The sequence below is a fragment of the Dasypus novemcinctus genome, chromosome 11, assembly GCF_030445035.2.
Source record: "Dasypus novemcinctus isolate mDasNov1 chromosome 11, mDasNov1.1.hap2, whole genome shotgun sequence".
Lineage (NCBI taxonomy): Eukaryota > Metazoa > Chordata > Mammalia > Cingulata > Dasypodidae > Dasypus > Dasypus novemcinctus.
Window position 1 is genome coordinate 116,579,426 of NC_080683.1, and position 22,421 is coordinate 116,601,846.

The 22,421-nt window shown below is 49.7% G+C and overlaps 2 protein-coding genes across 3 annotated transcripts in view; both read left to right on the top strand.

The window, feature by feature from the left end:
• The window catches only part of PEX7 (peroxisomal biogenesis factor 7), a 114,763-nt gene extending 107,857 nt beyond the window's left edge, over positions 1 to 6,906 (top strand). Inside the window, exon 9 of one of the 2 annotated variants that reach the window (XR_011650158.1) lies at positions 5,452 to 5,600. Coding sequence is in view for 1 of the 2 variants with exons in the window: in XM_004468544.5 (XP_004468601.2) it covers positions 5,452 to 5,520 (69 nt within the window). In the remaining variant the exon portion in view is untranslated. Of the gene's footprint in view, positions 1 to 5,451 lie in introns of both variants that reach the window. The other variant, XM_004468544.5, reaches the window with a different exon arrangement.
• Positions 6,907 to 12,958: 6,052 nt separating this feature from the next.
• On the top strand, positions 12,959 to 16,022 carry SLC35D3 (solute carrier family 35 member D3). The gene is made up of 2 exons (XM_004468546.2): positions 12,959 to 13,397; positions 14,266 to 16,022. Exons 1-2 carry the CDS (start codon positions 12,959 to 12,961, stop codon positions 15,090 to 15,092), a joined length of 1,266 nt encoding a protein of 421 aa, XP_004468603.1. The 3' UTR covers positions 15,093 to 16,022.
• Positions 16,023 to 22,421: the final 6,399 nt, after the last annotated feature.

The window sequence follows — 22,421 nt, forward strand, 5'->3', positions numbered from 1 at the left end:
TCCCTCTCCCGAGCCTGGCCTCGAAGTGGTCTTCGTGGGACAGCAGGCAAGGGTGGCTTTTGTTCAGAGGAGGCAGGATGTGCCAGGAAGGGTTCTGCTCTCTGGCTTGCAAGCTAAAGAATGAGAGGACCTCATTCTGCAAAGCAAATTGGGTATTTTCATGTCAGTTCGCTTTGTTTTTATTTTTAGCAAAGTTGTCTTTTACAGTTTTTCAGGCTGTCCTTGGGTGGGTACTGTGGTACATTAAGAAAGAGCCCAAGGTTCATTCTCAGGCCTAGACTCAGAGGGGAAGCGTGTCTGCAGAGGGCGGTGGGTGGCCAGGATAACTAGCAAGACCCGCAGGGATGGTGGAGGCGGCAGCCTTCCTTACCAGGAAGACGTGGGGCCAGCACTGGGAGCTGCTTTGTGGTTTAGTAAAGGCTTTTTTTAACCTTATTTTAAAATTATTGTAAGCTTTTTTAACTTTATAGACTTTGGGTTTAATTAATTAATGGGAAAATATTATTTTCATTAATTTTAGTCTGTCCCCAGTTAAGTACCATTGGAGTTTTAGCCCTTTTTGTATTTACCAGTTAATTTAATGATAAATTCAGGAAACTTTGCTGATTCAGTGCCCTTGACATTTGTTCATTATTGTACCAAATTCTGAGCAAATAAGAAGCTGGACTGAAGAGTGCTGAATAAGGATTTCAGAAACACGATTGTGGATACCTTGTGCTAGAATCAGAAATCTCATTTTCCTGATTCACCTCTCCATGATAGTTGACACTTAGCAATGGGGCAGGCCCAGCCCTTGAAAAAATATACATAGATGAGGCCAGGGTAAATTAATAGAATGATCTTTGTGTTCCAAGGTATAAAAACTGCACCTGCAGGACTAGGTAAATAATGAATGTCAGTTTGCCTTTTATTAGGCACTATTTTTAGTGGACAGACTCAACAGATTCGGGTTCTGGTTTCAGCTCTGCTACTCTAGTGTGTGAACACGAGAAAAAGTTCATCTCTAAAGTCTTCGTCTAAAAAACTCGTTCTTTGAGCCACTGTTCATTGAGTTGTGATTATGTTCTAGCAAGACATGGTCGGTGCTCTCAAAGAGCTGGAGACACAGGCATTAAGAAATAAGTAGAATCAGGTTTGGAGGTACCGTGGGGCAGGGTACCGTAGGATCCGTAGGGGGCCAAAGAGGGCACCCAGGGATGGGGGTTAGGAATGACCGATGCCAGGTGAGGGCACCTCTCCAGGGCGGGGGGAGGGATCAGCACAAGAGCACAGGGCCAGGACTGCGCGGCTGAACTTGAGCCCAGGAGCCTGGTGCGGAGAGAAAGGAAGAAGCAGGCAGCCACCAACCTCCAAGATCCTGGCTTTTAAAGCTAAAATAAAAATGCTTGACCACAAGGTCTCTAATGCTCTCTGTAGCTGGGATTCTGATCTAAAAATATTGTTAGTGGATGCTGAGGAGTGCTGATTAATTTGAGTGGTTCTTGTATTCCCAGTTAATGACAGCCAGGTAATTCAGATTACCCATGCCTGGGGATTCCCTCCAGTTACTTACCACCTTTTGTACCCATTAAAGGGTGGAGAAGAGAGTGCAAAGTACCTGTAGTAAAGACTCTCCCTCAGTACTTTGTCCTTCATATCAATGGCTACATTGTTTCTTTTCTTTTTCTTGTAAAAAAATTTTTGAAAACATATACGAAGTACACATATTCAAAGTGAACTTTAATTACCTAACTTCAGCGATTACTTACATTCTTGTTTCATTTATTTCTCTCTTTACTTCCCACCCCTCATTCTGTTATTATTATTACCATTACTTTTTACTATTTTTAGGTAAAATTTACATCCACTGAAGTGCACAAATGTTACATATACATTTTTTGAAAACCAGTATGCACTGTGTAATCCGCACTGCATCACACGAAATATTTGCATCTTCACCCCAAGTTCCCTGGATCCTTTTCCCATCTTCCCACCACCACCACCCCACCCTGTATCTGAAAAACAAACAAACAAAACACCATTCTAGTTCTTTTCACCTTAGATAATTTTGCCTCTTTAAAAACTTCTTTAAATGTAGACCTGCAGTATGTACTTTTGTTTCTGGCCTGTTTCAGCTTAACCTCTGAAAGATTTGCCCATCTTGTTGAGGATATTCCTGTTGTTGAGAAGTATTCCGTATGTGAATTTACTGTCCTTTGTTTATCTATTCTCTTGGTAGTGGGCATTTTGTTTCCATTTTTTGGCTATTGTGACTAAAGCCGCTATGAACATTTTTCTTTTTTTTAAAGATTTATTTATTCATTTCTCTCCCCTCCCCCCCCCCACCCCGGTTGTCTGTTCTCTGTGTCTATTTGCTGCGTGCGTCTTGTTTCTTTGTCCGCTTCTGTCGTTGTCAGCGGCACGGGAATCTGTGTTTCTTTTTGTTGCGTCATCTTGTTGTGTCAGCTCTCCGTGTGTGCGGCGCCATTCCTGGGCAGGCTGCACTTTCTTTCACGCTGGACGGCTCTCCTTATGGGGCGCACTCCTTGCACATGGGGCTCCCCTACGTGGGGGACACCCCTGCGTGGCAGGGCACTCCTTGTGCGCATCAGCGCTGCGCATGGGCCAGCTCCACACGGGTCAAGGAGGCCTGGGGTTTGAACCACAGACCTCCCATGTGATAGGCAGACGCCCTAACCACTGGGCCAAGTCCGTTTCCCTGAACATTTTTAATACATCTTTTTGTGAAGGTATGTTTTCATTTCTTCTAGATTAATATGTAGAGGTAGAATTGCAGGTCAAAAGATAGTTTTAACTTTATAAAAATTAGCCAAATAGTTTTTCCAAAATGCTCATATCATATTACATCCCTGCCAGCCATGCACGAGGGTCACAGCTGCCCTGTGTCCTTGCTATCATTTGGTATTATTAGTCTTTTTCGTTTTAGCCAGTCTAGCAAAACTGTGATATATGTTACAGTAAGATACAATGGTATCTCATAGTTTTTATTTGAATTTCCCTGATGCCTAATGATGTTGAGGGTTTTTGTGTGTATAAATTGTTAACATCTTTTGCCCATTTTAAATTTAGGCTGTCTTTTTATTGAGTTGGAGTAGTTCTTTATATATTCTGGATACAACTTCTTTGTCAGATTTATATTTTGTGAATATTCTCTCCCACCATGTGGCTTGCATATTCATTTTCTTAATAGTGTCTTTTGATGTTAAAAAGGTTTATTTTTTATTAAAACTAATTTATCAAGAATTATGTAGTTAGGGAAATGGATGTGGCTCAACCAGTTGGGCTCCCGTCTACCATGTAGGAGGTCCAGGGTTTGATGTCTACGGCCTCCTGGTGAGGGCAAGCTGGCTCACGTGGCATGTGCCGGCTCATGCGGAAATGTGGCCCTGTGCAGGAGTGCTGCCCTGCGTGGGAATGCCACCTTGTGTGGGAAAGCTGTCCTGCACAGGAGTGCCAGCCAACATGGAGATCTGGCGCAGCAAGATGACGCAACAAGAGACACAGAGAAGAGGAAATAAGAAGATGTAGCAGAAGGGAAGCTTAGGTGGCTCAAGAGAGTAATCGCCTTTCTCCCACTCTGGAAGGTCCCATGATTGGTTCGTGGAGCCACCTAATGAGACTACAAGCAGGCACAGAAGAACTACAAGCAGATACAGAAGAACACACAGTGAATGGACACAGCAAGCAGACAATGGGGGAAATGGGGCAGGGGAGAAATAAATAAAATAAATCTTTTTAAAAATTATATAGTTATTGTTTTGTTTTATTTTGTTGTTTAGGAAATCTTTACTCACCTCCTGATTGAGAAGATATTTTCCTAGGTTTTCTTCTATAAAACTTTATACTTTTAGCTTTCATATTTAGGTCTGTGATCCATTTAAATTAATTTTTGTATGTGGTATGAAGTTGGGGTCAAGGTTCTTTTTTCCCATATGGCTAGCCGGTCTTTCTAGCACCATTCATTGCAGAGACTCTCCCTTCCCCATTGAATGGTTTTGGCACTTTTGTCAAATACAGCGGTAAGTCAGGTAGTATAAGAACTCCAGCTTTGGTCTTTTTAAAGATTCTTTTGGTCCCCTTCATTTCCACGTAAATTTTTAAAGCACCTTGTCAGTTTTTATAAAAAGACCTATTGTGATTATAAATTATTTATAAATTATTTGGAGAAACATTGGCATCTTAACAATATTTATTCTTCCAATCCTTAAGCCTATATATATATTATTTTTTCTCTCCCCTTCCCCCCCCACCAGTTGTCTGCACTCTTGTGTCCATTCGTTGTGTGTCCTTCTGTGACCGCTTCTATCCTTATCAGCGGCACCGGGAATCTGTGTTTCTTTTTGTTGCATTATCTTGCTGTGTCAGCTCTCCGTGTGTGCGGCGCCGTTCCTGGGCAGGCTGCACTTTCTTTCGTGCTGGGCGGCTCTCCTTACGGGGTGCACTCCTTGTGCATGGGGCTCCCCTATGCAGGGGACATTCCTGCGTGGCACAGCACTCCTTGTGCTCATCAGCACTGCGCATGGGCCAGCTGCACACGGGTCAAGGAGGCCCGGGGTTTGAGCCGCTGACCTCCCATGTGGTAGGCGGATGCCCTAACCACTCGGCCAAGTCCACTTCCCAATCAATAACCCTCTATTTCCCCACTTATTTATGTCTTCTTTAATTTCTCCCAGCAAGGTTTTGTAGTTTTTAGTGGAAGTTTTGCATATCTTTTGTTAAATTTATTATTGTTTTGTTATTTGATGCTATTGTAAATGGATGTTTAGAATTTCATTTTCTGTTTGTTTGCTGCTGGTATGTAGAAATGCAATCAATTTTTATTATTAACCTCTGCCCTGAGACATTGCTGCACTCACTACATTTTCCTTGTAACACAGTGCCTCAACACCATGGACTTTCTTCCCATCATATTCTTCTTCATGTGTTTTTTCAGACTTGAATGCCCTTGTCTCCCAAGTCTGCCTCCTAAAATCTTTTATTTCAAGAGAGCCAGTGCAGGTGGCATGGCAGTGGTGATGTCTTCTGGCACAGTGCCCAGTGCATTCAAATAGTGCAGGCTCAGAGCCCCTCGAGGAGAGCACTTGCCATGCACAGTCCAGAAAGAGCAGAGGGCAGAGCTGTCCTTTATCTTCGCCTCTGTCCCCATGGTGCCTAGCCCGGGGTCTTGGTTCACAGCATGGGAATGTATCTTTCCCACAGTTATTTCTGGAAGTAGGGAAAGATGTAGCTTTGGGGTGGGAGGAGATCCTTGTAGGCAAATTTGCTTGGGGGAGACCATCACTGAAATATATTTTAAAAAGAAAAGACCTTCGATCACAAATGTATCCCTGTGTTTTTCCTATTTAAGGATAGGCTTACCGGTGGGTGATCTAAATGACGCAGTCTCTGCTGCCAGTTTTGAATGCATGTATTTGCCAATATCCTTACTCTTGCTTCGTTTGTGTTTTGTAGGTGGTTGACTGTGCTTGGGATGAAACGATCAAGGTTTATGATCCTGCTTGCCTTGCTGTCCCTGCCTGAGAAACACTGCTTTGGTCCGAAGCAAAGAGGATTGGCTGAAGAATACCTTAACAGGAAATAAATGGATTGTTGATAACATACACATTATGCTTTTCTATGCTATGCAGATTTCAAATTTGCAAAATTTACCCTGAAATCATTCTTGAGGCAGCTGATAGAGACTTTGTTCCCTGTTTAAACCTGGTACCATAAGCCATTTTTCTTAAAATCCTATGGAGTAATTGCTGTTATGGCATACCCTGTAATATCTATTAAAATGTAATCCTTATATTGTATAATAGTAAAATATAGGAGATCAGTAGATTATACTGATGGTGATATATTGCATTTTTATGTGATTTTTTAATGTAAAGTATCGCTGCTGTTGATAAAAATGAAAATAAACTGCATCTCTTGACCTTTTATCACTGCATGACATCCCCACAAGAGGACTTTATCTAAAATATTGTATGTCTAAGAATACAATACTATATGCAGTGGGACGTATGTGTGGTTCAGTAATTGGGCTCCAAGAGGAGTTTATTGTGCATTTATTTGGCAGCTGCTTGAGTGTCTGCCATGTGCTTAATGCACAGAACGAGTAAGACTCTCTCAAGGGCTGGAGCCACACCACAGAGAGTGGGTGCTGTGAGCAACGAGCTTACATTTTTTAATATTTGTTCAAATCTTTTCAGGTATTGTACCCATAACCCTCTATTTTCCTCCTTCCTGCTTCTCAACTATCAAATTTTTAAAAACTGTTCACTGAGCAAAAAGTCAAAGGCCCTACTAAGATTTCTAGCAATTGCCCTTGAAATTAGCCCTCATTAATGCTATATACCCTCCTGCTACCTCTTTAAGTGTCCTTGAAAAATCTCTAGGTTTTGATGGACTATTAAAAAAGTAGCATAGAAGGCAAAATTAGTAAAACCACTTTGCATAACATTTATTATATTTTTAAATAATACTAAAAATGTTATTAAATGAAAAATTATAACTGATTTTTGACAAGTTTTTGAGAATTTTTCAAAAGTAAAAGGGTAATAATCAGAGAAATAAAATGTATGTATGGTGTCTTACATTACATACGTCTTTGTTTACTTGTTCCTGGAAAATGTTAAGACAGCTTACAAAGTACAGAAACAAGAAAGCATGTTAAAAGGTGGAACAGAAGGAGGATAAAATGGAGCCGGGAGTGGGGCTTAAACATGTCTGCAAGTCCTGTAAATACCTGCGGGGGGTAAAGATCTGCTTTTACGGTTTCTAGCAACCTAACTGTGTACACCTGGTCAGTTACCCCATTCAGTGCCCATGACCGGAAGGCAAGGACCGCATCCCAGTCCCACGCTTGGCCCCAGCACTGTGCCTGGCATGCAGAAGGTGCTCAATAAATACTTGTTGACTGAATGATCTCAAATACAACTCTTTTGTTCTCAGACCAATCAGTCCTGATTATTTTGGGGCGTTCCTATAAACAGGACACTGCTTCACCTAAGTGTGTTGTGATGATGAGTGCTTGTCCTCATCCTTGGTGGTGTCCCAGCAGTGGGGTCCAGAGGACTTGTTGCCCCCTTCAGTGTGAGCTGGTGATGGCACACCAGGGTGTGCTCAGCTGGCGCCACCCACAGTGCGCTGTTCTGCATGTCGGAGAACTTACAGTGGACTTTCCAGCATACCCTACCCCACTCCTGTTCACGGTAGAATGAAATGACACGCATGTTCTCCTTCTCGAATTCAAGGGATTTTATGAACAAAATCGCCTCACATGTACCTTTTAAGACATATACTTGTGATTTTAGAAACTAATGTCTCCCTTGATGTCTTCTTCCCTCCACTTCAGTCTGGGATGTTGGCAATCTTAGAGCACCGACCTTGTGATACTCACCTCCTGCTCCTGGATCTGCGAGCCTGGAAGTGGGTGGGTGGACCTGTAGCCAGTTGGTTCCTTGAAGGAGAATGGGAAAACAAGGAAGGGAGCTGGATTGTCTCCTGAAAGAGAATTCTGAACAGTTTTCAGTTCTTGGTAGCTGACAAGCTGAGCAGCTCTGGCCTTTAGAGGACCACCCGTCAGCCCCAGTGGGCTGGGAGAATCCGCATTCACGTCAGCCCCTGAGCTCTGAGTTCGGCCCGTCACCCGCCCGGGCTCCTCCTGCGCCTGAGCACCAGAGCATGGAGGGGAGAGGGGGCTCGCCGGCACCGAGCGTCGCCTATGAGCCGGACACCCAGAGCTTTGTAGCTCTTAGCCCTTTCCATCTTTATTTTGCTTTCCGGACAAGAACACCAGGCCTCTCAGGGGTCATAAGAGCGAGGAGGTAACAGAGCTGGCCCCTGAAGTCTGACTGACTCCAAACCCATCTGACAGCCACATGGCCTCCCATTCTTCAGAGTACCAGGAATTGGTCCCTGAGAAATAGTCACGATTTTGAACTCTGGGGACTAGGTCCTTATCGTTCCTGAGAGAACTGGCAGACAGAACTGAGTCTAAGACCTAAGAAGCAGGCCTTGGGCATGGGGGGATCCTATCAAGGTCCTCCCCGACAAGGGGGGCCAGGCAGAGAGCCAGCTGCCCCTCTGCCTTGGGCAGTTCTTAAATATGATCTTAGCTGTAATTGTGCTCTTCCAAAAACGGGCAGGCCTCTCCTTGCGGGAGCTAAGCCGCTGAATGGAGCCCGCTTCCGTATATGCACTGCTAGCCCCAGGCCTCCTCTCGTGGGCCTCGCACTGCAGGTGCACCCATTCCAGTCAGCCCCATCGTGCCCACGAAACCCACTCCTCCCGCGCACACTTTCATCCCGCGCTCAGGCTGAAGACCTGGCGTCATCCTGTTCTTCCCTCTTCCTCTCTCCACTCCACACGTTCAGGAGATCACGGGGTCCTGTCCCTTTCCCCCTAAATACCTTCCGCTCCGTCTCTTCCCCTCTCCGCACCACTGTCTGCCGGGGCGAGTCACCATGAGCGCTCCCTGGACAATTGCCGCAGCTTCCTGAATGGCACGTCTGGCTCTAGCCCCATGTCCTCAGAGCCCTCCTCGACACAGCTGCCGGAGATGGATCTAACATGCAATCTGATTACATCAATTTTAGTGTAAAACCTTTCTCTGCTTAGAGGATTGCCTACAGGAAAACAGTCAAGCTCACGGACCAGGCGGCCAAGGTCCCTCAGGGGTCAGCGCCTGCCTTTCCCCGCAGCCTTGCTGCCCTCCGCTTGGTCGCGCGCGTGGTGCGCCAGCCACACTAGCGTGCGCACAGATTCCCCACGTCCACAATGCAGGGTTTCCTCTCTGTACCCAAGCTGGGCCAAGCTGCCCCGATCTTGGCTTGGCAAAGTCTTACCCATCATTTGCAGCTCATTTCCCCACATGATGTGATGAAAAAAAGAGATGGACGACATGTGAAATTGAAAATAGCACAACACACCATTTGCAAAATTAAAAGACAAGATATTGGAAGAACATATTTGCAACATGTATAACATGATTAACATCCCAGTACACGTCTCACAGAAGTAGAATGCAAATGTTCAATCCACTTCAAAATGATGCTCAGACTGTCTCATTAATGATAAAGAAATATACATTAAAGTGAGATGCCATTTTTTGGCAAAAATTTCAAATACAGATACTATCCAGTACTGGTTAAAGTGAGGTCACTGCTGTCACCTTTTTGAAGGGCAACTTGGCAATGAATCAAGATGTAGAAGTGACTTTCCACCCAGCAGTTTCACTTTTAGGATTTCCTGTCCCCTCCCTAAAACGATACTTCCAGAAGTATGTAAAAATAAATGTCTAAGAATATTAATTTGATCATTGTTTGGGAATAACTTAAATGTCTAAAGGTTATATTTTAGAATAGTCATTTAAAAGAAAGAGATAGAGGGAAATGGATGTGGCTCAAGGGATAGGACTTCTGCCACCATATGGGAAGACCCAGATTTGATCCCTGGGGCCCCCTGGTGAAAAAAGAGGAAGTGTGCCTGCACAGCGAGTCAATGCCCTGCGCGGCGAGCCAGTGCCCGCGTGGTAAGCTGAGTGCCTACGGTGGGCCGAGTGCACGTGAGTGCCCGTGTGGTGAGCTGAGTGCCCATGCAGCCAGCCAAGTGCTTGCACGTGAGCCAGTGCCCGCGTGGCAAGCTGAGTGCCTACGGTGAGCCGAGTGCACGTGAGTGCCTATGTGGTGAGCTGAGTGCCCGTGTGGTGAGCTGAGTGCCCGTGTGGTGAGCTGAGTGCCTGTGTGGTGAGCTGAGTGCCCGTGTGGTGAGCTGAGAGCCCATGCAGCCAGCCAAGTGCTTGCACGGTGAGCCAGTGCCCAGGCAAGTGAGTCACGGAGCAAGATGATGACGCAACAAGAGAGAAAGGGGAGAGTCAAGGTGAAGCGCAGCAAAGACGAGAAACTGAGTGGTGCAATTGACAGGGAAACTCTCTCCACATCAGAGGTCCCCAGAATTGAATCCTGGTGAATCCTAGAAGAGAAAGAAGAGAAGAAGAAAAAAAAGAGAAATAGATGCAGAAGATCACACAGTGAATGGACACAGACAACAAAAACAGAAGGGCAGTGGGAGGAAGCAGGGGAAGGAGGAAGGGGAGGGGGGAGAAAGAATGAGATAGAGCTCTGTATCTTGACACTGAACGATCCATTGTTCTTATGTGTATTGGGCACCTATTGCTGCAAGACAAATCAACTCAAGATGTCATGGTCACGGTTATTAAGTGTTTTCCTTTTGTATACTACAAGTAGTATGGGTTACTTTTACAATTTGAAATCATAAAGAGAAGTAAAAATTTCCCCCAAGTCCTTACTTCCTCCTCTGGGAAGTCTTCTCTGATATTCCTCTCAAGCTGCTTTCATTGCCCTCCGTGCATTCCCTCCCCCTTCCCCACCCCCACTTCCTGCCACCTGACCCCATTATTTCATTAGCTTCTCAGCATTGCCTCACCTCCACCTGAGAACCACGGGGGAACAAACATGCATGCCCCCCTTTTGGTCCTCTCTGGCTAACAGACTGCCTGGCACAAAATACTTGCTCCGTATGTTTGTTGAATGAACGAATGAACTAAAGGCCTTATCTAAGGCCATTAACATTTCTTCAGGGGTTCCAAAGAGCAGAGCCTGGGTCTGCTCATACCTTGACTCCAGTGGGTCAAATAGCTATTTGGCTTTTGGATTGACATTCCTTGTTCAATTAACCTTGCTAATAGTATCCCCCCTTTTTTTCCCATTTTTCTTTAGGCATTTATCTCATAACTGGTGTGTGAGAGATGGTGTTAAGTTTTTTTTTTTTTAATAATAAAAATGAAAACCATCATGAGAAAAATTTATTTGCAATAAGTAAAGGAGAAAACATATTCTGTCTCATGCCACTGTAAGTTTCAAATGTCAAGCTAAATGTTCTTGCCTAAATGGGAAGGGTAAAATAGCTGAATCAGCCCCAAATCTTTTACCTAATGTTAGTATCACAAATGGAAGCAATTGTAATTGCTGACAGAAATGAATCATTCCAAAACTAAGTCTGGGCAGATAATTCTTTATGGGAGTCTCTTAAGATGGCTTAAAGCAGCCATCCTTTAATTGCAGTGGTCCTGGGAAGCAGCAATCCGTTATTTGCTGACGTCTTTTAAAAGTTAATTTTCAAATACTTTTTAAAACCTCTGCGTATGCTTTGAGTATTCACCACACACATACAGATAATTTGAACTGCTGCACCAGACCTCATTATTTACCAGAGAAATGGTAGCAACTTTTCAAAAATAAAGTCCCTGAAATAGCCGGTAGTGGGTAACCACAACGTTCAGAAACAAAAACCCAAGAATTCCCTGGGGAATGGAGGCGCCTTTTCAGTGTCCTGCTTTCCAGTTTTTCCTGGAAAGTTGGCACAATGGGCCATTCGGAAACCTTTTCTTGGATGCCCACCTTGCAGAGGTAGGGATGGCCCTGCCAGGCGCTGGGCTCAGGTGGGTGGCTGGTTCCGAGCTCACCTACCGGACAAAGCAGCCGAGGGGCTGCGGCCATGCAGCTGCGCTGGTGACAATCCCAGCTTACACACCTGGCCCGGAAGGGTCGGGGTCCGCACCGAGGCCGACAGCAGGGACAGATGCGCCAGGGAACCATGTCCTGGGTTCAGGGGGGTGCGCGTTTAAAGGTCCGGAGCCCGGGGTCCCGGCGGGCGGGAGGCTACGGGAAGCCACCACCAGGAGGGGACCAGAGGCGGGGCGCGGCCCCTCCCCTGCCTCGCTGCCCCCTCGCCAGGGCCGGGCCGTCATCTTCAAGTCGCGCCCGGATTCAGCTGTGTCCGCAGCTTAGCGGGGGCATCGGCTCAGCGAACCCCTCCACTTCGGAGTTACCCGCGCCCCCAGCTTCCTTCCCAGGGCGCTGAAGGCCGAGCCAAGGGCTTCGGAGGTCTTGCTCCCGCAGAAAATTTCCTCTTTCTCTTGGCCAGATGGAAGCCGGCAGTCCCCAAGGCCGGGGAGGTAAGGGGAGGTGGCGCAGGCCCGCGCGTCTGCTGTCCCAAGCCACCGCTGCCGCCGAGCCGCTCCCTGGGACCCGGAGAGGGCGAGCCGCCAGGCTGGGGCCGGGGCTCTGCCGCCGCGCGCTCCCCTGGGCCCGCGTCCGCCCCCGCGCCCCTCGGCTCCGGGGCGGCTCACCCGAGACCGGTCTCTCCTGGGCCCACGGTCCATCCCCTGACCTCCCCGCCAACCTGCGCCCCCGCTCGCCCGGCCCCGGCGCCCCCGGCGGCTCCCCCGCGCCCGCGCTCCGGAGCCCTCGGGACAGATGCGCCCAGGGTGGGCAGCCTGCGGCCCCGAGGCGCAACCGGCGGCCTGGGCGCGGCCTCCTCCCGCGGCGGGGGGTCGGGGAGCCCCAGCGACCCCGACCGCTTCCCCCGCCGGCGGGCGGCTAGACCGGTCCCCGCGGCTGCGGCGGGCGGGACCGGGGATGGCGAAGCCGCTGCAGCCCCGGGGACCGGGGACGGCGTGGGTGGGGGTGGCGACCGGGGCGCCGTCACTTGTTGCGGTCCATCAGGGGTGCTCGGTCCAGGGGCGCTCAGGTCCCTAAAATTCCCGCTCGGCGGGGTCCCAGCCTCCCCGAGCCCGCGCGCCCCTCGGCCCGGCGCCGGGTCTCGGCTCCACAGCGTCGTCTCCCTGACGGGGACAGCGCGCGGGACGCCACCCACCGCGCTCGTCACCTCCTTACACAGCGCTGTCGCCAGGATTCCCGCCACTCCTCTCGGGCCTGCCCCCCACCCGCCACTTTTCGGAGTCCCCCGCCCCTGTCCCTGCCTCCCCGGAGCGGCGGGCCAGTAGGACACGCAGCCGCCGAGCCGCGAGGACCCCGGGCCGCGGCTGTCCCCTGCAGCCGACCGGCGCCCCCGGCCCTCCCCGCCGCGCCGGGCGGGCGCCCCCGCCGCCCTCGCTCCGCCCGCGGCCCCCCGAGCGCTGCCGCCGGCGGGGTGCGCAGGGGCCGGCGCGATGCGGCTGCGGTGCCGGGGCCGCGTGCTGGGCATCTCGGTGGCCATCGCGCACGGCGTCTTCTCGGGCTCCCTCAACATCCTGCTCAAGTTCCTCATCAGCCGCTACCAGTTCTCCTTCCTGACGCTGGTGCAGTGCCTGACCAGCTCCACCGCCGCGCTCAGCCTGGAGCTGCTGCGGCGCCTCGGGCTGGTGGCCGTGCCCCCCTTCGGCCTGCGCCTGGCGCGCTCCTTCGCGGGGGTCGCCGCGCTCTCCACGCTGCAGTCCAGCCTGACGCTCTGGTCGCTGCGCGGCCTCAGCCTGCCCATGTACGTGGTCTTCAAGCGCTGCCTGCCCCTGGTCACCATGCTGGTCGGCGTGCTGGTGCTCAGGAACGGGGCGCCCTCGCCGGGGGTGCTGGCCGCCGTGCTCATCACCACCTGCGGCGCCGCCCTGGCAGGTGAGCGGGCTCCGCGCCCTCCCCAGCCCGCCCACTCCGGGCAGCGCCCCGGCTTCCAGGTGGGGGTCACCTCGTGTGGCACTCGCGCTGCCCGATGGGGAAACTGAGGCATGGAGTGGCCAGCCTCGCCAACGGGACGGCGGGGACCCCGCGGTGCCTCCCGCGGCGCTCTCGCCCCTCTTTCTGATCCACACTCTCCCTCCACTCCCGCCTGCCACGATTGTCCTGGCTCCGACGTCCCCGTCACCCCGTATAGCCTTTTCCGCCCCTCGTGCCTTCCCCCTTCCCCACCCCCCCCCGCCCCCCAGCAACCCTTCCTTCCTCCCGGCGTCCTCGAAGCCAGACTGCGCCGTCAGGAGAAACTCCCTGGGCCGCGCCGGGCACGGGGAGCGCGGCGCAGACGGCGGGGCCCGTGGGGCCGGCGGCGCCGCGCGGGGGTGCGGGCGCAAGCGGAAGGGCCCCAGCGGGAGCCACGCGCGGACGGGCTGGGCGGCCCCGCGAGCCTGGAGTGGGCGGGGGCGGGAAGCTGTCGCTTGAGGACCGCTCGGGGCTGGGGGCCCTTAGCCGGGGCTCCCCCTGTTCCCGCCGCCCCCCGAGGGCATCTGCGCTGGACGGGGCCCCCGGCAGTGTGGCAGGGCGGGCGTCTCTCCTCCTGGATCGCCCCGGGAGTTGACCGCGCATGGCTCCCGCACCCCACACCCGGCGCCCCCGGGGCGGCGAGAATGGGCCAGCCACGCTGGACGGGAGAAGCGAGGGCGCGACCCCGAGCCCTTGGCAGCCCGGCGAGTGGCGCCAGCAGCTGCGCACCCGCGCCCACCGGCGTCTTCTCTCTTTTTCCCTCCCGCCCGGGCCCTCTCGTGTGCCGCAGGAGCCGGCGACCTGACGGGCGACCCCATCGGGTACGTGACGGGCGTGCTGGCGGTGCTGGTGCACGCCGCCTACCTGGTGCTCATCCAGAAGGCGAGCGCCGACGCGGAGCACGGGCCGCTCACGGCGCAGTACGTCATCGCCGTCTCCGCCACGCCGCTGCTCGTCGTCCTCTCCTTCGCCAGCACCGACTCCATCCACGCCTGGGCCTTCCCCGGCTGGAAGGACCCGGCCATGGTCAGCATCTTCGTGGCCTGCATCCTGATCGGCTGCGCCATGAACTTCACCACGCTGCACTGCACCTACATCAACTCGGCGGTCACCACCAGCTTCGTGGGCGTGGTGAAGAGCATCGCCACCATCACCGTGGGCATGGTGGCCTTCAGCGACGTGGCGCCCACCTCCCTGTTCATCGCCGGCGTCGTGGTGAACACCCTGGGCTCCGTCATTTACTGTGTGGCCAAATTCGTGGAGACGCGGAAGCAGAGCACCTACGAGGACCTGGAGGCGCAGCCCGACGAGGGCGCGCAGCCAGCTGGAGGCCAGCTGCCGTTCCCCCTGGAGGAGCTGCCCGGGGAGGGTGGAGGTGGCGGCGCAGAAGGTGGGGAGGCGACAGGGGGCTCCGGGCAGCAGAGCGGGCCGGGGGCGAGCGGCAGCCCCAGGGGAGGCGGGCTGGAGATGGGGAGCGGGCAGACGCCAGCGGGCGCTGGAGAAGGGAGCAAGAGGCCGTTAAGGGATGCCTACCTCCAAGTGTGGAGATTAGTTAGGGGCACCAAGTACACGAAGAAGGATTATTTGATAGAAAACGAGGAGTTACCCAGCCCCTGAAGGGGACAGAGCATGTAGGTCCATCTGTACATGCGCTGGTTTTATATGCTACAGATGCCAGGTCTTTTGAGGAGGGGCTGCCCAGTTGTAGTCTTTGAGGAGTGGGGAAGGGAAGCAGAGAGAGAAGCTGAAGAGACTGATAGGAACAGAAAGAGCACCCCTGTGAATTATTTAGTGTGACCTTACCTGAGGCATCACAGAGACAAAGGGATGTGAAGATCTTGAGAACAAGGCAGTGGCTTCGTTTCAGAATCCTGGCACATTTGTTTCCTGTCTTTATAACCATAGCCAAATATCTGCATGTACCAAGGGTCCCCCAAGCACCCCCTGCCAAAGACGGAGAGCAGAGTGATGACAGCACTGAATAAGCTCGGGAATTACATTCAGGGGACATTTTTGATGGTAGTTAGAACTACAGTTTTGATCGCCAGCTGGAAAAAAAGAGTATATTGTTGGAATGACTTTGCATATAAATATACTGAATTATGTTTACTGTTAGAGTCATCTGAAATGTTTACTCCACTTTTTCACTTTGTTTTTAAAATATGTGCTTAGTTACTCTATTATTATATGATGGTAGAAAATGTTAAAAATTTTTTGAAAATAAGAGTTTTGAGCATTAATTGTGAAATTTGATGTTTACATTTATTAATTATAAAAATACTTTCAAGGTTGTTTTGGTTCATTGCTTTATAATATTTATTAGGAAGGCCATCACCTTTTTAAACCACTTTTACTGGATCCAATATTCTTCGTAGCAAAAGCAATGGTTGAAATATAATCCAGTATTTGACCCATCCAGAAGAAAGACTCTTCTGAAAAGCAACCCTTCTCCCATCTTGCACTGCTCATCCCAAGCCATGCTACAAAAAGAGCAACAGCTATATTCACATTATGATATTTTTCTATATTAAATTTGCCAAAATAAAGTACGAGTCTGTTAAAAGATAATGTTGTTATAAATTTGTATGAGACACGTTTCTATTCTAGGTTGCCGTGTCATTTATGTTTGTCTTCAGCGTGTGGTGTACAGTAGCTGGTACTAAACTCACAGCATTGGGAACTTTCTAAATAAACTTCCTAAATAAACGTGGCAGTGGGCTTTAAAACAAAAGCCATAGTAACAATCAAATATGCCCTCGTTTACCAGTGAAGGCAACTGTTACAAGGAAGAAAAATCATGGCCTCACTGCTGAGGCGTTAAAGCCATGCCCACCAGACTTCCGTTAACATGGAGTTGGAGATGTAATATAAAATACATGGCTTTGCAAAACCAACCTCCCTCCCTCCCTTTTTTTTCTTCCTTCCTATTCATCGCAGCTTTGCCTCATTTTATTATACATTTACTTCCTTAAATTTCAGCTCTATCACTTAAAATTCGAACCAGAGCCGAACCTCACAGGTGGGACCATCCAAAACCAATGACGGGTGAAACGGATGTCGTCTGGGAGCAGGGAAGCACCTGGACCCCTGGCCGCCCCCTCCTGGAGGGTTCCTCTGAGAGTGAGTGCACTCCTGCCATTTGCCGCAGGGCCAGCTTGTTCCTGAGACTTTTGATGGTAGCTGAATGTCTTTTGTTTGCATTTCCTTTCCTCAAATCCACGAAACCCACAGCAAAAGGAGAGAATAAACTTCAGCTGCATCAGTTTGGCCACACATGCTGATGAGCCAGGGGATGCCCAGTCATAACTGGTCCTAAGTTACCGCTTTTCGCAGGCAACTGAGTGCTTTGCTAGGGACCTTTGCCAGTGGTTTAAGCTGTAGGAGCCCACATAGGGCCGCAGCTAGAGGCGGTTAGCTGGGGTTATACGGACTTGAAAATAAGCGTGAGTGTTAATTTTGGCACTCCACAGGGCTTGCAACTCCTGTTGCAAGCCTGGGAAGCTGAGAACAAATGAGAGGCAGCAAAGTAGAATGGAGTGTGTTTTTGTTGTGAATACCACTCTCAGATCAGTGGAAAGGGTGATAGCTTTTCACTGCAGACAATCACTTTGGTTAAAGTGATTGGTTAGTTTGTATTTATGGCAAAAAGATGAATGGTTTCCTATCAACAAGTTTGTAGAGGCTCCTACATTTGGAGGATGGAGGGATTGCAATAGGGTAAGGTAGAAGAAGGAAAACCCAGCAAGATCAAAAATGGAGGTTCTGTCACATGCATTGATTTGGGCAAAGCTTGGAGGTCTCTACAAGGAGCAAGAAAGTGAGTCCAGGGCAGGGCAGATGGTGCCTTGGCACCTGGGGCTCAGTGCAGAAGGTATGAGCACGTGTTGGGCATGGCTTGATTCCTGCCTTCTAATCCTTGCTTCCACCCATCGTTGACACCTGAGGCTATCTACAGACTCAATCCATGCTGACCCCTGGGCTCAGGTAGGGCAGCTTCTGAGTCACATCAGGACCTCACTGTGAGCAAGACATCACTGGTAGTCACTGTCATTGCTTGACAGGCTCATTCTTTGTGTCATATTTTTGACAACTCAGATTCTCCCTTATTTCTGAGATTAACCCCCCACCACATACCCACTTGGGTGTCTGGTCCTTGCTTTGGTGACCTGTTTCTGCATCAGTTCCTCAGGATGGAGGCCCTGCCTCATGCTCACCTCTCACTTCCCAGCTGGACTTTAAAACACAGCTGGACTATCAGAGTCAGCTTCTCACTGCTGTCCACACTGCTGGCAGCTTCCCCCAAAGGAGGCCCTGGTCAACCAGAAGCACACAGGGGCAATGAGTGCCCAGAATTGGGCTGGCGAGAGGGTGTGTGTGTGTTGCTGTGAGCTGCTGAGCAGAGCTGAAGCAGGGACCTAAGCTCCAGCAAGGCCAGTAGGCCTGCAGAAGCAGCCACGAGTTGTCAGGGGCCTGGAGGTTTAACAACAAGACTCATGAGGACTCAACTGGGTGAAACTTACCAGTTCAGAACTGGCCAAAGACTTCTCTGCACTTCAGTTTGAGAAATTTCTATTGACCTGTCTTCAAGCTCACTGATTCTTTCCTCAGCTGTGCTGTCCTGTCCATTGAGGAGCACCTCAAAGGCATTCTTGATTTCTGTTACAGCAGTTCTGATTTCTAGCACTTCCTTTTGGTTCTTTCTAGAGCTTCCATCTCTTCACTTACATACCCATCTGTTTTTACCTATTGTCTCCTTTTTTCCATTAGTCCTTTTGGCATATTAATCATAGTTATTTTAAGTTCCCTACCTGATAATTCCAAAATCAAGTCTGGTTCTGATGGCTTTATTCCTTCAGATGTGTTTTTTTTCATTTAGCATGCCTTTAATTTTTTATTGTTGTTGAAAGCAAGGCATGATGTATTGGGTAATAGGAACTGAGGTAAATGGGTCTTTAGTGTGAAGTTTCAAGTTAATCTGGCTAAAAATTGGACAATGTTTAATGTTTGCCAGAGCTGTAGGTGTCAGAAGGTTCCAACTCCTCTAGTGTCCTTGTTTATGTCTCCTCTGTGACTATGGGCTTCCCCAAGAACTCTGCAGATAGGATGTGTCTGTGCCGTGCAACTCTTCCAGCTGTAATGCACTGTTGGGTTGGTGGGATAAAGTGTGTTGAGGGGGAGAGCACTCTTTAGCTTTCCCACTAAACCCCAGTCTTTTAGTGGGCCTGTGTCTCTGGGCTGTGACCTTGGCAAGTGTTTATTAGCTTTTTCTTCTTCCCTTTTGGTGAGACAGGGAGAGGAGAGGGGCTGGAATATGAGAAATGGACTTCCCCCAGGTAGAATAAGGCTCTGGTAAGACTTTGCCCCTGGCAGGTGGGCCTTGGCTATGGAGAAATCTCTGGGCTTATTTCACAAGGGTTTTTCTTTCCCTCTCCCCACCAGAGCCCCAAGGGGGTCTTCCTCCGTTCCTCGTTACTGCTGGGGTTCCTGGAAGTCAAACCCAGTAAAGTGTGCTCCTCCCCAAGTCAGCAGCCCCAGGAGCTTCTCATTTTCACTGTGGTCCACATTCAACCTCCAGAAGTTTGCAAAAATGACCATTTCCATGTCTGTGGCTCCAGCAGCTTTGGCTCCAGGTGAGCAGCTCCATATTCATGACCCTCCAGGTTTTGCGGTGGTGGTTTGCCTGGCCACCCCAGTTCTCTGATGTGTCCAAGAAAATAGCATCTTCCTCTGCCTCCCATGACCACAGAGAGTCCAGGCCACCATGCAATTCCAAGGGAGCGCCGAACAAGCTCAGTGCTGCCGCTTACTCTAGAGGCTGCCATGCTGACCACTTTTGCCAAAAAAACAGCTTTACTGAAATATAATTTACATGCTATCAAATTCTCATATTTTCGGGGTACAAGTCAGTGGTTTTTAGTATGTTTACAGAGTTCCACAACCATCACCACTCTCTAAATTTAGAACAATCTTATCACCTCTGAAAGAAGACTCAACACCTATTAGCAGTCATTCTCCATTCCCACCCCACCCTCCCGCCCTCTCCCCCAGCCCCCGTCAACCACTAATCTGCTTCCTGTCTCTACTGATTTGCCTCTTCTGGTCCCATCACTTCTTGCTGTACTGAATTGCTTTTTTTGACCGTTCTCTGTAGGCTATTCCTGCACTCCCGTTTTAACCCAATGTTTTGCTAATACAATACTGATTTTGGAATGCAGTTGACAACATTTACGGAGTGCTCAAAGGACATTTCAGTGCAGAAAAGGAAAACTTGAAGTCCATGTCAGGGTCCCGCTCTGGCTGGGTCCCCTCTCCTTGGCCCTGTCACACTGGGTGCAGGTCTTTCCCTAGAGTCACCCTTGCACTAGAGTCAAGCACCCCGGCCCTACTGTTTGCCAGTACTTTTCTTTTTTTTAAAGATTTATTTTTTATTTATTTCTCCCCTCGCCCCCAGTTGTCTGTTCTCTGTGTCCATTTGCTGCGTGTTCTTCTTTGTCCGCTTCTGTTGTTGTCAGCGGCACAGGAATCTGTGTTTCTTTCTGTTGTGTCATCTTGTTGTGTCAGCTCTCTGCGTGTGCGGTGCCATTCCTGGGCAGGCTGCACTTTCTTTCGTGCTGGGCGGCTCTCCCTACGGGGTGCACTCCCTGCGCGTGGGGCTCCCCTACATGCAGGGACACCCCTGCGTGGCAGGGCACTTCTTGTGCACATCAACACTGCGCATGGGCCAGCTCCACACGGGTCAAGGAGGCCAGAGTTTTTGACCATGAACCTCCCATGTGGTAGGCGGACACACTATCCATTGGGTCAAGTCTGCTTCCCAGTACTTTTCTTGAGAAATAGCTGGAAGAGCTGTAACAGTGATCCCTGGAGCAAAAGAGCCTGCACTCTCCGTGATGAGTTCTGCACGGCTTCCTGCAAAGTAGGAAAAGCCCCAACTATCAACCACCACCCCCGTTTCTGTCCCACTACACTGGATTCACGCAGAAAGTTATCTGGAACCTTCCACAACCGAGGCAAAGCTGGCCAACTGCCCCCCTGTCTTGCCCTCCCCTTGCTTTCTTCCCGCACACAGAACTCTGAAGTTACCTAGGAACAAGGAGCCATGTGCTGGAAAGGTGGGCCAAGTGTCCAGGGAGTGAATGATCATTTTGCTAAACCAACTACAGCCCATAATTGTTTGCCAGTGATGGGTTTAGGGGTGAGCCTGTGGCCTGGCCCTGCGAATGGGACGGATGGGTATGTGTGCCAGGAGAGGCCCTGGGGATGTGCTTCTCTATGAAACGCTCAAGAACAAACTCCCGTCAGGCTGCCTTTGTGTCAGGAGGGGAGGCTGAGACGTCTGAAACCACCACGAGTCTTCTCCCAGCCGCGAGTGGACAATGCTGCGGCGGATGGCAGTGGGCAGAGGACAGCGCGCGGGACAAGGGGAAGAGCCCCGGTCCCCGAAGCCTTCCACTGCCTAGGTCCAGACCCATCATTATGTCCTAATGAATGCCTGCTTTAAAGTCCCTTCCGGTTGGACGTTCTTCTTTCAAATAAAAATTTCCCAACTGGTATCATGTAAGCATTATAATTTATCTTGAAAATATACTTGAAAAACAAAACATTTTTTTTCCATGGCAACACCAGCTTTCATCCATCCACCCACCCATGATTTATTCGTTAATTCAACAAACATTTATTAAGTATATACTACGTACCAATTTGTAAAGAGTCTGTTTTTCCCTAACAAGTTTTTATGGTAAATATAATTAGTGTTTTTATATACTTGAAGGATAACCTTTCAAAGGGCTAGTTGGATGATAAACATTCAGACAGCCTTTGAAAGGGCGATAAACATGCTAACATTTTCCTTCTGAATTTTATTTGAATGATCAAGCTGGACAATTTTCCTATATTCACCAATACTTTAAAAAGGAACCTGAAACCCTATACTGACAGGCAAAAGATATAACCAGAAAGTCCCAGCACAGGAAATTGAGTGGCTTGGACACATGTGAAAGGAGCCCTGCCCTCTTTTATAATAGGAGGAAAGTAAATTAACCTGCAGTGAGAACACCTGTGTCCACGCAGCTGCGGGGACTCGGCTCTCACAGATGGCCCACACAGGGCACCTGGGCTGGAAATCACCAAGGAAAACAAACTGGCAGGAAAAAAACGCACCAATTATTGGCCCAGCAATTCATTCTAGGAATTCATCCTGGAACTGTAATTGCACATGGGCAAAACAATGCATATGTAAGATCGAAGCATTTGTTGACCATACCCCAAATTACCAAATCCTGAATGTCTACTAAAGGGTCCTGGCTAAATACTTGATAGTACAGCCTCACACTGAATACCTGCTGGTATTTGAAAAGCATGAGGCACAATTCTATTTGGGGCTGATCTTCAAAATGTGTTAAGGAGAAGTGCATAGTACTGAAAACCGCATATCATTTGCCAGGGTGCGTGGGAAAATAGGGACGCTGAGCTTTTACATGCACAGAACATCTCTGGAAGACTGAACAAGAAATGGGCAACAAGAACTCTCCCTGGGCAGGGGAACTGGGTGGTGGTGATACACGGGTAAAAGGAGATACACTGTGTGAGATGTATCATTTTTTACCTTTTGGAGTTTGTATCCTGTGAATTATTCAAAATCAAAATAATAATTGTAAAAGATGGTGACATTCCATCAAGAGCCTGTTTCTCTCCCAGATTTCCCTTCCCATAGGTTCTTTTTTTTAAAAAAAGATTTATTTATTTCTCTCCCCTGCCTCCCACCCCCATTGTCTGCTCTCTGTGTCCATTTGCTGTGTGTTCTTCTGTGTCTGCTTGGATTCCTGTCAGCGGCACTGGGAATCTGTGTCTTGTTTTGTTGCATCTTCTTGCTGTCTCAGCTCTCCATGTGTGCAGTGCCACTCCTGGGCAGGCTGCACTTTTGTCATGCAGGGGTCCTTACGGGGC

Bases quoted from the DNA above. Each gene is read 5' to 3' on its own strand.
- SLC35D3 (XM_004468546.2), top strand. From the start codon at position 12,959: ATGCGGCTGCGGTGCCGGGGCCGCGTGCTGGGCATCTCGGTGGCCATC. The intron at 13,398-14,265 runs GTGAGCGGGCTC...CGTGTGCCGCAG, and splicing joins CTGCGGCGCCGCCCTGGCAG to GAGCCGGCGACCTGACGGGC.